The 15,392-nt window shown below is 33.8% G+C and overlaps 2 protein-coding genes across 2 annotated transcripts in view; one reads left to right on the top strand and one right to left on the bottom strand.

Annotated features, from left to right (window-relative positions):
• Positions 1-15,392, top strand: part of LOC148273534 (gamma-tubulin complex component 2-like) — a 90,866-nt gene that overhangs the window by 15,935 nt on the left and 59,539 nt on the right. The window lies entirely within an intron of this gene.
• Positions 2,065-15,392, bottom strand: part of pain (transient receptor potential cation channel family member painless) — a 50,930-nt gene continuing 37,602 nt past the window's right edge. Inside the window, exon 2 of the mRNA XM_088238563.1 lies at positions 2,065-6,786. Within this exon, the coding sequence (XP_088094689.1) occupies positions 3,913-6,768 (2,856 nt within the window). The 5' untranslated portion in view covers positions 6,769-6,786 and the 3' untranslated portion in view covers positions 2,065-3,912. The remainder of the gene's footprint in view (positions 6,787-15,392) is intronic.

Genomic DNA, 15,392 nt, shown 5'->3' with positions numbered 1-15,392 from the left:
TCAGAGCGGGCCAAAAAATGTCCCGTTTAAAATTCCCGCTCGGCAGTGAACTTGTGCCGTATCTCTCGTGTCATATTACCTTATCTGTATGGAACTGTGCGTTGATCTTGTTATTTTCGTACTATTAAGTTATTAAACAAAACAATTTTATTTTTTATAAAGTTTATATTTGAATCACTAACTTTGTGGTTATTCATTATAATAAAATAAATAAAACAACTTTGTTTTTAACCACTAATTTTTTTTTTTCCACCGACCGGTTTCAAAGCAAACAAGCTTCTTTGTCAAGGTTTACGTAACTAATAAATTGATTCCTGTTTTATTTTTATCGTGTTTACTAAATTCTACACGCGGACCCAATAAATCAAGTTTTTTTTTCCTGGGTGGTAATTTGATATCAATATTTTCGAAGCTAGACAGGAGAGGACTAAAAGAAATATTGTTTATTTGGTTATTAATTATTATCTTCTTTTTATGAATCGCTTTTTTAATTTCTAAGATTTCTAAGTAAGGAAAAAATGACTTGATTTATTGGGTCCACGTGTAGAATTTAGTAAACACGATAAAAATAAAATAGGAATCAATTCATTAGTTACGTAAACCTTGACAAAGAAGCTTGTTTGCTTTAAAACCGGTTGGTGGGAAAAAAAAATTATTGGTTTTAAACAAAGTTGTTTTATTTATTTTATTATAATTTTATTTTTATTTAAAACACCTTTAAGTCATTTCTACTATATTAACTGATAACTTTAAAAAGTTCTTGCCATGTTTTTTTAAAGTAAGCATCTTTTAAAAATAATAATCATAATATGTACATATGTCAAACCGGTTTTTTACTGATTTTGGAGACATATTAGATTCTGATTCAGATTTTGTAGTATGTGAGGATGAATCTTTTAGACAATTTTCTTAATTTTGTTTTAATATACAGATACCATGGAAAACTCAGATATTCAACAATGAAAAATTTACTCAGAGTAATAATGCGCCAAGCTATAGAGGAGCCCAAATGTAGGAAAACCATTCTATGACTATTGGGTATTAAGTTAGCTACAGTTCGCAACAAAACAATGGGCTGTACTCAAGTCGAGAATTGCCAAATGGATATTAATTTACATTGTAAATACTTTGAAATATGCACCTGTGTATTTATTATTGCAGGGTTATTCCAATTTATTTTTCTATAATTTTCCTACATTTATTTTATTAAACTGAAAATACATGTGCGTGTTATTTTTTTAATATATTTATTCATTTTATTCTCAATATACTTATGTTACATTTATTGAGACATAAATCCCAACTCCATGGAACCAAAGTCCTGTGTTGAGTTTGTTCGTTTGTCCGTCACATCTCCGAAACGGCGAGTCGTAGCGGCCTGAAATTTGGACTCGTCATTTTAGATGCGATTTAAAGGTTAACATTGCCATTTTCGAGTAAAATTTGAATCAACCTCTACTCGATAAAAACTCAAATTTTATATGGATGCCTATTGCGGCCCCGACATATGGCCCGTAATCAACTGTTATTATCAACAGTAAACATACTTTAATTCACAAATTTATCTCCTGAATTGAGAAAAAATAGTATCTGAAGTAAATATGTTGATATAAGGAAAGTTTTTAAGCAAAGTAATACACGTGTCGGGACAATATATGCCAAAAATCAATGTTAAACGTGGGAAAATATTCTAAATCAATTACCTGTGAAAACTGTCTCCTTTAACACCTTTGACGCTCCTACTGCTGCGACCAAACATACTGCAATTCACCATAGTCGAATTTTATTTATTATAACGTAAATTTCCAAGTTATTTACAAACAAAGCCAAGCACAGCTACAAAAGCATTCGATCGAACCATTATGTTTATGTTGTCAAGTAAAACAAAATGGCCACCAATTTGTTGCTAAGCAACAAACCAACATCGCTTGCGTTCTATGAAACATGGTGATTGTGCTTCTCTATAGGTTCACACATTATTACTCGGAGTAAATTTACTATTATTATTACATATGTAGGAACTAAAAATGGTAAATATTTTAAGGATAATAAAAAACAACATAAGAGATGAGTTTCTTTTTTATTTTATTTCTCACGCATCTTGAAATTTGAACCGATGTTAAAAATATTGTTTATAAACAAATGCATTGAAGACATAATTTAAGAACATAAACATAAATAAATTGTGCCTAAGTGTCTCCGTGCGCAGTGTTCCATCAACTTATGCGTAAACATGAGTGAGTACTTACAGCATAATGCTAGTGTTTTTTTTTCTGCGTGGTTATCAAAACAAGCATATAATCCACAAGTTCCCAACACAGAAGAGCTTATATTATATTAAGCAATAGAGCTGGCAGCAAGCACAAAATAACAGTTAAAGACATTTTAGGAAGAAGTCGAAATCGATAAGAAGTTTTTTTAAAGAAGGTTTTGAAATTTAATTTCCCGTGATTTATGGTCTCCTTTATGTTCTGCGTTTTTCGCGTAAATAGGAGAGGTGATGTTTTTACGCATAAGAATTAATCCCCCTCTAGACCATACAAATTTTATGTTTTTTTTCTTCCGGGCTTAAGTGTTCACTGACGTATATTGTTTTTTTTTCTTCAAGGTGCTAAGACGAGTGATATTTGTTCATAAATCTGTTGGAATATTCTCATATTAATGTTTGTTGATGTAATTTCTCAGTATACCTTTAAAAACTTTTGATCATTGATGTTCATGTATTTGGAAAGAAAATTATATGGGTAAATGCCTTTGTCTTCCATAGGTAAACGTTTTTAAAATCTCATTGGTGATTTTTACCACTTGAAAATATGCTGCCACGTACGAATGATAGCAAATATACTCTTAGCTTAGCGGTAGAAGATTTAAGCATCACATGGATTAAGAAAAGAAGAGTGTATCGTATTTTTAAAAACTTTATCAAATAGAACCAAACAAAAATTGTATCCTATCAAATAATGTGGTTTTATTAATATGGATATAAAAAATATTGTTATCTAGATCGACTTTTTTATATCTACACCCCCTTTGTGCCACAGTTCTCTGTAAGATATATTTTTTCGTATGTCCTAATGTTTAAAGACGTCGATAGTTATATCAATAGAATTGTAATAATCTATTCTAAATGTAATTATATTTAATATAATATTTTTACGTTATTCTTGACTTGTTATGGAACCCTATTATAAATTACTTGAAGAAAACATACATATATAATGAGTCTATTTTATATTGTTATTGGAAGTGCAACTTCAATTTAACAACATAAACAAGTAAAACAAAACCTAAGAGTTTTATTCTGTATTGAAATTATTCATCTATAGCCTTAGTCGTCAGTAAGGAACATTAAATATTATTATAGATTATTTCTGTAGCCTCATTTTTGTAATTTAATACTCCAAGGGCTATGAAGTTAGGTAGCAGAGTTTACCATAACATAAATTTACTGTCTAGGTGATCAATCAAACAAAAGAAGTTTTTTAGAAATAAGTTATATATTTGTATTATCTTACCTTAGTGTAAAATTTAACAGTATTATGTGCTCAATTCCATTCACAACACAAATCAAAATTTAATGTATTTTTTGGTGTAATATTCTTAGTGACAAAAATTGAGATTTGCAGTGTTTATTTATCAGTAATTTTTTTTCTTCTGGGGTTAGAAAATATTTATGAAGGCATGATGAATCTATAGTAAAATTTAAAATCGCATCTAAATACTAAGTAATAAAAACGTTGATCGATACTTTAAATAAAAAATAGGTTTACAATTATTTATTTATGTGTAATAAAACGATTAAAGCAATATTTAATTCTTATAGAAAAAATATAGAGGTATAAAAATATTTGAAATCCACTGTAAAGCGTATCTGTATGAGTATGACATCATAAGATTGGAAAATCGGTTAATTTATTTTTTAACCATATTGTATATTTGTTCGAGTAAGTTTTCGAAGCTGGCTAACTTCTCCTCGCAGAAAGCTAATTTATTTTGTATTTGCTTTATCTCACTGCCTCCCTCTTCTCTCTCGGCCACGAGCAACTTAGCGGCCTTTACTATTTTTCCCTCCATAATGGTCTGATTACATTCCCTGAAACAGCACAAAGCAAGCTGAGGACCGTTTTCATCCTTTTCTAATTTCTTCTTCATACGTTCACTCGTATACACCACCACTCTGCATGATTGGTTTGTCTTGACACCTATTTGCGCCAAAGGCAAAAAATTTGGAAACAAACAAATCCTTCGAGCCAACGGCTTAATACAAATCATTCGGGACCGTACACAGTTATTGCCGGGAAGCCAACAGCAAGCATTTTGCAAATTAGATACTGCATTTTTGTATGGACCCGTATCACCCAGGATTACACTTTCAAAATATGATATAAGCTTTATTCTGGAGATGTGTCCCACCAGTTCAGCATTTTCTTTTATTGCTTGTGTATCACTTACAGCCAAACCATTCAACAGGTTGAATAAAACGATCGGGATCATGAATACAAAAATAACAAAGATTAAATGGCTTGTTATTGGAAAAGCTTCGAAGTTTATGGAACCCGCATCAAACTCTCCCGTTAGCATAACAATCGTTTTGAAAAGTGAAATTCCGGGACTAAGAAAGAAATTTGGATCTTCATCAGCCGACTCTGCCTTGTTTGGATCGAACGGAACTTTTTCATCATCGGGGTCTTTTTCTACTGTTCTAAATAATGTGTAGAAACTTAATGAAAACGCTATTATGAGAATGCAATACCACAAGAGAAATTTAAAGAAATTCCACGACACTGTTTTTAGCATAACTATATTAGTGGAAAGTTGTGGAAATTGGCCGATCAATAGGACAAATTCAGCAGATGAAAGAAGTATTGCGACAGCAGACAGTTGCTGTTTCAAGTGTTCGCTTGTTGATTCATTAAATACTATGAAAGAAGTTACACCAATCAAACATATTTCCAGCCAGTTTTCAATGCTCTGCAGATATACTTTCGGAGACACTACGATTTGTAGTAATTCTCTTACCATCAACAATAGCAAACCTATGATTGTGAGTATTCTGGTTATATAGGCAACATAATTACTCTTTTCTGGAGGCCCACCATATCCTAGTAGTGTGTATAGAATAAGGGATAAACAGAACAACGAATAAAATGTAATATTGGCATAGAACAGACAACTGATTCTCTCCCATTTCAAGTAAAGAAAACTTGTAATCACAGGGTGTTTTAGAAGTGGTTTCAACTCTGTGCACCGTGTCATGTACAGAAGGGCATCAGTTTCAGGAGCCAGAAAGCGATCATTCGAACTGATTGATGTATTTGACTCATTCATTAAAGGTACTTTCGTTTCATGTTTTGGTACATTACAAGGAGGTACAAGAAAACTGTAGTTGAATTGCAATTCATAATCTTCATCATGTGGTCTATCGCCATTTGTTGTCAAGCATTCATCCAAGTAAGCTTCCAGTGTTTTAGCTGACATATCAGCTAGTGGAGGTTCGTTAAATTTATTTCTCAACCCGATACAAGCTCCATTTTTTAGAAGAGTCATAACCGTTTCGTGATCTCCATTTCTTGTTGCATAGTGAAGCGCTGTATTGTCTTTTATATCTAAGTAGTTGATATCCGGATTGGCTTTTTGATTTCCTATCAAAATATTCAAACACTCTTTGTAATCAACTTTCGGATTGAATTTGAGATTTTTATCTTCTTTAATGGTGATGTGTATAAGTGTTTCACCGTTGACGGGGTCGAAGGAAGTGGAATCATTGGCGGTAAATAATTTTAGCACCTCGTGATAGCCATTTGCACAAGCTAATTCTACAGGTCTCATTGAACTCCCTGGGGCTATAGCATTTGGATCTGCTCCATTCTCCAATAAAATTTTCGCAGCATTTTCCATTCCCTTAGAGCAACTGTACTGCAGTAACGTCATTAATCCATTATTATCCAAAAGTATTTTAGGTAAATCTTTATTCCTTTTAATTTTTTTGAAGTCAGACAAAAATGATACTTCGTCGTTACCGCTCAAGTGCGAAAATAATTTGTGCACGTCAACCGTTTCTATATTGTCATTTTTCAATGGCATTCTCTCTAGAAGGTAAGGAAAAGCCTTTTTGATAACCATTCTAGCTGTCATTTGTTCCGTACCCTTGTACGAATCCAAATCCACTGGTTTGACAGAATATTCGATAATGAGCTGCACAACCCGTTCCAATCCTTGTTTGGCCGCCGAGTATATTGGAGTGATTTTCTTTGTATTCGGGATGTTCACATCTGACCTAGCCTTGAGTAGTAACTCGACAATTTTCTCTAATTGGGCAAGAGCGGCTTCTCTGTCCTCATTTACGTCTTCGATGTTCTTGATGGCTAGATGGAGGGCAGTGTTTCCCTTGCTCATGGCGTTGACTTCTATATTCGTGTCTTCCAGTAATGCTCGCAAGGTATCCGGGTCTCCCGTTTCTGCGGCGAAGTGAATAGGAGCTCTACGATACGTGACGTTGACTTTGTTGACGTCGACATTTTGTTCGATCAGTACTTTGACGAATTCCGCATACCCTTGTGCGGAGCACGCGATATCCAAGCATGTCTTAAAGTCTGGGTAATCGTAGCAATGGTCCGGGTCAACCGTTTCTGATATTAGCAGCCGCTTGAAGGCTCTCAAGTCCTTTTGACGCAGGGCGTTGAGAAGCTGGGCTTGAGGATCCGGAGCGAAGAGAGAACTCCCGCGGCCCAGGGCGCGTCCCTTCATCTCGTACTCGCCTTTGGTCATTGTGCGTTGCAGGAACGTCTGAAACAGAAAAAAAAAACATAAATGTTGTTTGCTGTCAAAAAAACAACTACAATAAGGAAGTTCAGTGCTACGGGTGATTGGATCTAAATAATGTTTTCTTTCGCGCTATAAACTTTAGAGCATATTTAGTTGTACGGAGAAGTTTCTCGAAAATGTATGAATATTATACGGCGTCATAGGTTCGTGTGACCACGTGTTTACAATAACCAATCAATAAATTGTAGCATTGTTATGTTATTGTGGCAACCGGCAGCACATTTCCGGTTTCCGGGGAGCCATGTTTTTCGACGTTTAGCGTGTGTATTGACGCTTAGCGGGTACAAATATTTTTTTTTTAGAATCGTACGTGGTTCATTAACATCCATCAATCAGATGAATCTTACCCACATCAAAAAAGGTTCCAACCCATCAACTTTATAAGCATCAACAGATGAAAGAATTGATGGAATATAGATGTTCAAATATGGGCAGAATGGTGAATGTTACACAGAGTATAAAGTGGCCACTTAAACCAGCCAATGACAGGTCGTAAGCCCTGTAGATGCCTAGACTTCTACATTACCTTATCTAAAATGTTCTTCATCTCTGTTGTAATATGTTAATATTAACAGCTCCCCAGGGAGTTGAATCCAGTCCTTGTCTACAATAATTTGGACAAACTTAAAATATCGTTGATGATAATATACATTTTTTTCTAACCTTTCCCTCACTAAGCATCCAAAAATTAGACATGATCCGAACGGGGGGACCAAACGACCCCAGCGCTTACTTGTATATGGCATCAGGAGAACAAAACGTTGGAAGTGTTTATGACCGTGCAATAATTTATTCACATTTTCGCATACACGTATTTTACTCATTCGTGTATTTTATTCATTTTTGTTAGTTTGCCGAATGCTTATGTACATAAAGTGAAATCGACCAAATTGGTCTACGGTGGATTCGAATCCCCCATTTCGGTCCGGCTAGGTTAATCACTCAACTTCCTCATTCAACACTACAGAAAAGGGCTATGGGCAATTATTATCGATTTTTTTTTATTAGCTAATAAATTAATCTGAAAAATCACAAGCCGATCGGTACTATTCTTATTTAAATCTGTTAAGAAATGAGGGAGATATAAAAGATTAAATTCTAGTTATTTGAATGGTGCCAAAAACAAACAATTCGTGACGTCATCAAGTATGACGTCTTCGGATGTTTTGTGACGTCATCGGATTTTTTTTTCATCATTGTCTATGGATTTTATAGAGTATTGTAGATAGCTTTCTTTTTCTATGTGTCGTTTGTTTACATTTACGGCTTCCCGTCACTTATCAAACGCTACAAGTTGTAATTTATAATTTTCATTGAATTATCAATTTATCATTATCATAATAAATTAATATTTAGAAGAGGTTGAAAACCATTAAATAATAAAAGAAATTCGAGATGTAAGATGTAATCCGTTTTCACTTTCATCTATCAGTGCTTGAAACTGAAGTGGATAAGGAGAGGGCTTAAGATAATATGCATAGACAACTCTCCATATATTTCTATCTGAGGCCTGTGACATTACCAACATTAAAATGAATACATTACTCGTGAACTTCTGTGACAAAATTTATTACCAACTTACGAAACGATCGTTTTCGAAAGACCTTATTTTAGAAACGAAAATAATGAATGAAAATATTAATTATAAGGGTTTATATAAACACTAGGAGAATCTTTAAAAAAATCTTATATTTGTAGAGTAGGTTAAATCCGATATTCCTCCCGAGTGATAATACCCTATTGTATTACTTGAAGCTACCTCCATATTACCACATACCTCATTCACAATACACCACCAACTTCCGCTCATTATCGTGCTAAAAACGCAGAACTAAAACTAACGGATCCCATCTAGTTTTGACTTCGGGCGCCGCATTGCGCCGCCTGTACTATTTAGAATAATGATCACGAAGTTTCAGCAGCAAGATCGGTTATTTAGTTATTTTGAAGAATGGCCAATTTATGTGGTCATCTTCAGAAGTGTATGTACGTAGTACCGCGCCGTATGTTACGCAGTATGGCCACCGGAAGTCCTTAATAGGTTGGTTTCTCTTGCCATAACCAAACTTGATTTGAACGTAGTTATGCAGAAAGCAGTCAGTCTACAATTTTGAAAAAATGAGATATTGATGTTATCAAGTGCAGGAAGGTCAATTCTATGTTCCGCTAAAAACAGCCAGACCGCTTTTGTACATTAAACGGTTAAAGATCTAGGCATCACTTTTGTGAGTTTCCTGACATTTCATGATCAGATCGAAACATTTTGTAGTAGTTCATTGAAGATGTTGGGATTCGTCTTGCGTACTGCCAGGGTTTTTGGTCGTACACGAGTACTGAGAATTCTTTATAACTCGTCGGTGCGAAGTAGACTCGAGAGCGGCTCGATGATTTGGGGACCGTGTGAGTTGAAGTACTCTCTTGTGGTGGGGAGGGTTCGGAAGAAATTTCTCCGGTTTCTCTACATGAGGGAGTGCGGATATTATCCATGGCTTTATCCCACTGAGTTCCTCCAGGGTATGCTCGGTTACAGCAGTTTGAAGACCAGCAGGAATGTGTATTTAACTACGCACTTCTTTCGATTGTTGCGCGGTATTATTGACAACCCTGAAATTATGCGGAGCATTAGCTTTTATGTTCCGGATAATTACCTTAGACAGCGTCAGCATAGACTGTTTCACATTCCAAAATACAGGATCAACCTGCCAATGGTTATGACTGTTGGAAGGGCTATCTTTACGTTGAACAATATTACCTTGGACATTGACATTTTTCACGTCTCTGAGGGAGTTTTTCGTTACAAGATTCTCTTACTTTTTTAACATGTTATTCTCTGGATAATATGTATACTTATGTGTTATTTATATATATACCTAATTTTACCTAATTATTCTAATTATTTCTGTATGTATGAACTAAAATATTATATTTTGAAATGTACATATATATGAATAAATAAAATTGAAATTGAAATTGATGTTGAAATTAATCACCTCCTGAAAATGATGTCGATTACGAAAAAAGCATTTCTCAATTTGCAGAAAACACTCACATCTCCAGAAAAATCTTATGATTTTTTTAAAATCATTAAAACTGGTAAAATACATAATTAGTAAAAATCGTTCTTCATTGTTTATCATTTGTAAAAGTCAAAAAAATTCTAAGTGTTGTTTAGATTTGATAATTCACTCATTTCACAAAAGTGCTATTATCTCAGTTTCATTTTTATATTGGCTGCTTTCTGCATAACTACGTTCATTTGGACTTTAGAGATAAGCGGAAATAATAAAAAATCACGATATACTTTTTTATTTAATTAGCAGGTTACTTTCTAATAATAATTATAGCTACATATGTTTAGTTTTTTTTCTTCTGCTTACTTTTTGTGCTGTTGTATCATGTGCACACTTGCCAAACTTACTGCTTACTACTCGATGTATTTTATCTTTTGTAAACTCTTTGAAGTCATTTTTATGTTGCTAGGATTACATTCGACCATGCGCTTTGTAGCTGCAAGATGTTTGATAATATCAGCTTTCATATTATTGGAAAATAAATGTTTGTCGCAAGAGGCAAAATTAGCAGTTCACAACGCAGTCTTGATCCCGACCCTGATGCATGGGAGCGAAGTATGGTCTTGGAAAAAAGGGGATGAAAGTAGGCTGAATGCTGTCGCAATGCGATCTCTCAGGCGAATGTGTGGTGTACGATAGACGCACAAGTGTTGAGATCCGTACATTATGTAAGGCTGGGATAAGCACTATCGACAAAGTCAAGAAAGGAGCTCTGCGTTGGTTTGGACATGTAGAGCGAATGGACCGCGGAAGAACGGCTAAAAATGTTTACAATGCGAATTTTGATGAGTGCAGAAATAGAGGAGGACTGAGGAAGACATTGCATGACCAAATTCAACAAATACTTGAAGATGGACATCTTAAAAGTCTGAATAATCGGCATGCGTGCATGAAAAGATGTGTGAATGTAGATAAAGCGAGATCTGTGTGCAAATAAAGAGTGATGTGGCGTTCTATCCTCTCTGCCTGTGGGTATGTGTGGTCTTTCGTGATGGTTTGTTGTTTTGTTGTATTATGTCAAATAATTTTTTTGTAAAATTATTTCCAAATTAATCCTCTACTGTAAATAAGGTCTAGATTTCTAACTGTCCATATGCTCTCTATCTTCTGGATATGCTGTTTTCTCGATTCTATTTGTAAACGTTTGTTTTTATTGTATTTTTTTACTAAAAACACATCTTAGTATTTTTTTGTTAAATGTAAATAAGGGCTCGATTTTAACCGTCCGTGCGCTCTGTAGCTGCAAGACATGTCTTTATCTAGCTCCTTTGTATTTTTTAAATTAAAAATAATCCATTGGAAAAGAGGAATTAAAACCCCAACCGACTATGTGCTCTGTAGCTGCAGGACGTGTTGGGACATTTATTGTACAGCGCCCTTGAGCGGAGTTTCCACAAAAATGGCGCTATTAAAATTATCCGGAATAAATAAAAATAATTAGAAATGCGAGTTTTTTCAAGATTGCCGGTTATTTCGGCTCCAGAAAAATCGATCGATATAATTTGTACCTTAAATACACGTGACGAATTTTGCAAACAAAGGTAGCTTGTATTCATTATCTAATTAACATATTCGAAGACGTATCGAACCCTGAACGCGCGATCATAAATCAACCGCTCGGCCACTTAGCTGCGAATATTAACACATCGGTATTCATCTAAAATATTTACTAGGACCAGGGCCCCGATTACAATGGGAAGATGTCATTTATCTTCAATTTTATCTACAAAGTAAAATTAAGTTTTCCGTATTAAAAGCAGAATATGCATACAATCTTTTCTTCTAAACGTGTTCAATTATAGGTTACCGACAATTATAGGTTGCAAATATACTCATCTCATTTTCGTACACAAATATCGGAGTTTCTTTATAGACAGTCGAAGATAACTCTGTTAACTTCCCACTGTAATCGGAGCCCTGTATTACAATAAATCAGTTGATTTACCGATTTTTGTCGGTATAGATCGGAAATATTTAAATAAAATCATATTTAATTAGATATTATTTTTATGCAACAGAGAGGGAAAACATTTTTGAGAAGGGAATATGGAAGTCTATACATTTACAGGACTTATGACCTATCATTGGCTGGTTTCAGTGGAATGCCCAGACTTACATATTCCTTTCTTAAAAATATTTCCATCTTTGTTGAAACAAATTAGGAAATCAAATAACTATTTAGGGAGGATATCCAGCCTATCAACAAACATTAGGACATACTCAAAACATTTTTCATATTTATTTATTCATTTATTTACGAACTATAATATCGTCCATAAATTACATAAAAATACATTAGTATTTTTATACCAGTGTGATTAAATAAGAAAAACTTAAAAAATATTATTAAATCTAGGACAAAAAAATAAACCCCTCGAGAAGAGATCTGGTATATTTTAGTGATGTTTATATTTAGAAAGGCTTACACCAAAAAATTCCAGGTTCTGTCTCGAGTTTACAATACGACACAGGCATTTCGCAACCGGCGGATCGGAACATTGAATGCCACTTGTTCCTGTAACGATGGTACACCAATCAAGCTATTTAATTAAATTAAAGTCAGTGTTATTTCTACGTTTTATAGTCTTGAGATGATGGTAACATGAATGGTAGTATGTTACCGACGCCGACGTATGAAACTGAAAATTTTATACAAATATTACAATTTTGGGATAAAAAGTTCGAGTCGACTACATCGCCACTAATCGATAAATCTCTTATCGTCTCACTGTAATCGAAGGCCTGGCTGTTTAGTGGTTTCTCCACAGGTGATTTACCGTCAGCAATTCATTAATTTTTACCCATTTAACGTAACATATAATTATACATAACATATTCAAATTAATTCGTAAAGAAGCCTCATCTACTCACTGTAAATAACAGATTTCTCGTTTTTCCCATTTGACTAATTAATTTTTTTTAAAGTCTATTGATGAGGTCAATGCCGAGTGAACACATTCAAAATTCAAGAGTATGAAATCACTGTTTAATATCTGCGCCATAGAGTTAAGAATACTCCAGAAACCGCATTCGCACATCAAACAGAAGGCGACTCAACTACTCATAAATGAGTAGGTTTACGTTTTGCCCCATTAGTTTCTTTGTAGACGTCGCTCAGTACGCAACTCCTGATTTGAATTCAACTATGCCGTGTTTAAACGCCTTTTAAAGTGTAGAAATACTGCTAGTATCTTAAAGAAACAGGATGGCATCACATTTCACGTGTAATTAACAAACGAATGTTTAAGTAGCAAAGGAATTACTTAAAAATTGAATTATTTTTCCATCTGTCAGATTGTCGAAGAAACAAAATGGAAATTTCGTTAGTGTTGCTAGGGTAGAATTTTTTTTACCCTACTTTGCTCATTTAATAAAAGAACTAATGAAAATTGGACCTCGGATTAAACAACTCTGTGGTGGACAGTCGACCGACATTATCTTTCAAACATCAAATGTTATTTAACATGGTATAAAAATATCCGTTTTGTGTCAAATAAAATTTGTTTTGTATTAATTATATTAAAATAAGTTCAAAGTTCATAAATTCAATTACTCTTATTAAATGACCCTTTATTTATCTAATCTGTTGTGTCAATCAATGTTTCCGCGTGCACAATAAAATTTTAGAGAAATTAACAGATTGCTTTTTTTTTACTATACATTTGTGTTATGATTATTCTTTTTCCCATCAAGCAACATTACCCGCCGACTTAACGCATGCGTGCGGCGAAAGTGTGCCTAAGTGGGGGAATTATTGGACACAGTCCGATGTATTCAAATATGATTCTACGCTCCTTCTGGACTATTCTTAATTCTATGACCAGCGCATTTATCTTATTTGGTGGAAAAATGCAGAATCTGCATTGTATGCTCTATAATCGATAAGGTATATTTAATTAATTTTTATCAATCACAATAAATTAATTTCATTACCTGCTATGCTGTTGCAAATATCTATAAATATTTAATAATCTGGGTGATGTTGATTTGTTCTACACAATCGGACCTCCGAGTTACGGAAAATACATGTCAAAGAAAATCTACCCTCGGGACAACATTTGATTCAGGCAGAGGAAAACTTGTCAAACTCCGGCGCTGGCCAAACACTAGGTTCGCAGGTCGGGCTTTTGTCGTAGCCGGCTCCTCTGCCTGGAACCAACGAGGAAGCTACGGGAAATTAAGTATAAAAATGTATTTAAATGGTTTTAAAATATTTCTCAAAAATGTATAAAAAATTGATAAAAATGAAATACTTTGAACTACGTCACAATTTTTCGCTAACCAGGCTATTGGCTTCACACTGACGCTCCCGGTCAGTTCAGATCGTAACTGAAATCGTACCTTCAATTTTTAAATCATAAAATTTTATATGCAGGCGCCGTGGCGCAGTCGGTTAGACGGCTAACCGTGAAACTGGCGTCGCGGGTTCGATTCCCGCCAGTTGCAAGAAAAAAAATTCAAGAAATAATTTTTTCTCAATTAGTCTGGATGTTGTGGTGTATTTTTCATAACCTCCTTCCATATCCCCTCTTTTACACCTGCTGACAAGCCTCTAAATAGAGGCTTAGGGGGTTAATCCTTTACAAAATATTTTTTTTAATGTATTAGCTTAGTTAGAATATAAGTTGAAATATAAAATTGCAAAGAGGTGATTTATTACAAAAATAGAGCTTTATCAATCAGCCAATTGTGAATTACCATGACAGTGAAAAAAATCGTGTAAAAAATAACTTATAATATCTCTTTTTTAACAAACTTTCTCATTATGTGTTCTTTTGAAAGATTTAGCATAAATATTGATTGAGGAGTGTTTGCTTAGGTAATAAATATTTCACAAAGGTTTCATAAACACAGAACGTAGCTGAATAAATGTCGGAACGACGACGGAAGAATTATTTAACTCAAAAATCATTTTCCTAAAATTTTGATACTGTGATTTTATCACCGATATAATCGTCGATATTTTAAATAATTTTAAAGAAAAGGACAAAATAATACAATTTCATTAAGAACAAAATAATCCCAATTCACTTTAATACTTCGAATAAATAATATTGTTTTAGTTAATCCAGAGAATTCATATGAGTTTTTTTTCAAAACTGCTGTATGTATGGAATGTTTTCTAAAGAAATAAAAATATTTGCATTTAATTATTATTTTTTAAAGGCCGCGATTAAAACAATCGATACTGTACCTACGTAATATATATATTAAATCCCTCCACTTGACTTATTTAGCCCTCCACCTTTAATCATTTGTAATTAAAACTCGAACTAAAATTTCACCATGTGGATATTCGAAAATGTTGACAATATATCGAGGCTTTACTGACAGAATGCATTAAGTCATTCAAACAAGTTCCGAGATTTTTATTACGATATTTACAGCTTTTTTATTCTTTCAACGCATCATTTCTCTAGCAATTTTATTTTTTTTATTTTTTTTAAAGCTTTGAAAGAGTAATCTTTATTCTAGGCATAACATAAAGTTTGCTAT

This window comes from Micrasema longulum, unplaced genomic scaffold (genome assembly GCF_059751315.1).
Source record: "Micrasema longulum isolate JH-2025_06_02 unplaced genomic scaffold, ASM5975131v1 h1tg001921l, whole genome shotgun sequence".
Classification (NCBI taxonomy): domain Eukaryota; kingdom Metazoa; phylum Arthropoda; class Insecta; order Trichoptera; family Brachycentridae; genus Micrasema; species Micrasema longulum.
This window is presented reverse-complemented; position numbering and strand designations above follow the sequence as displayed.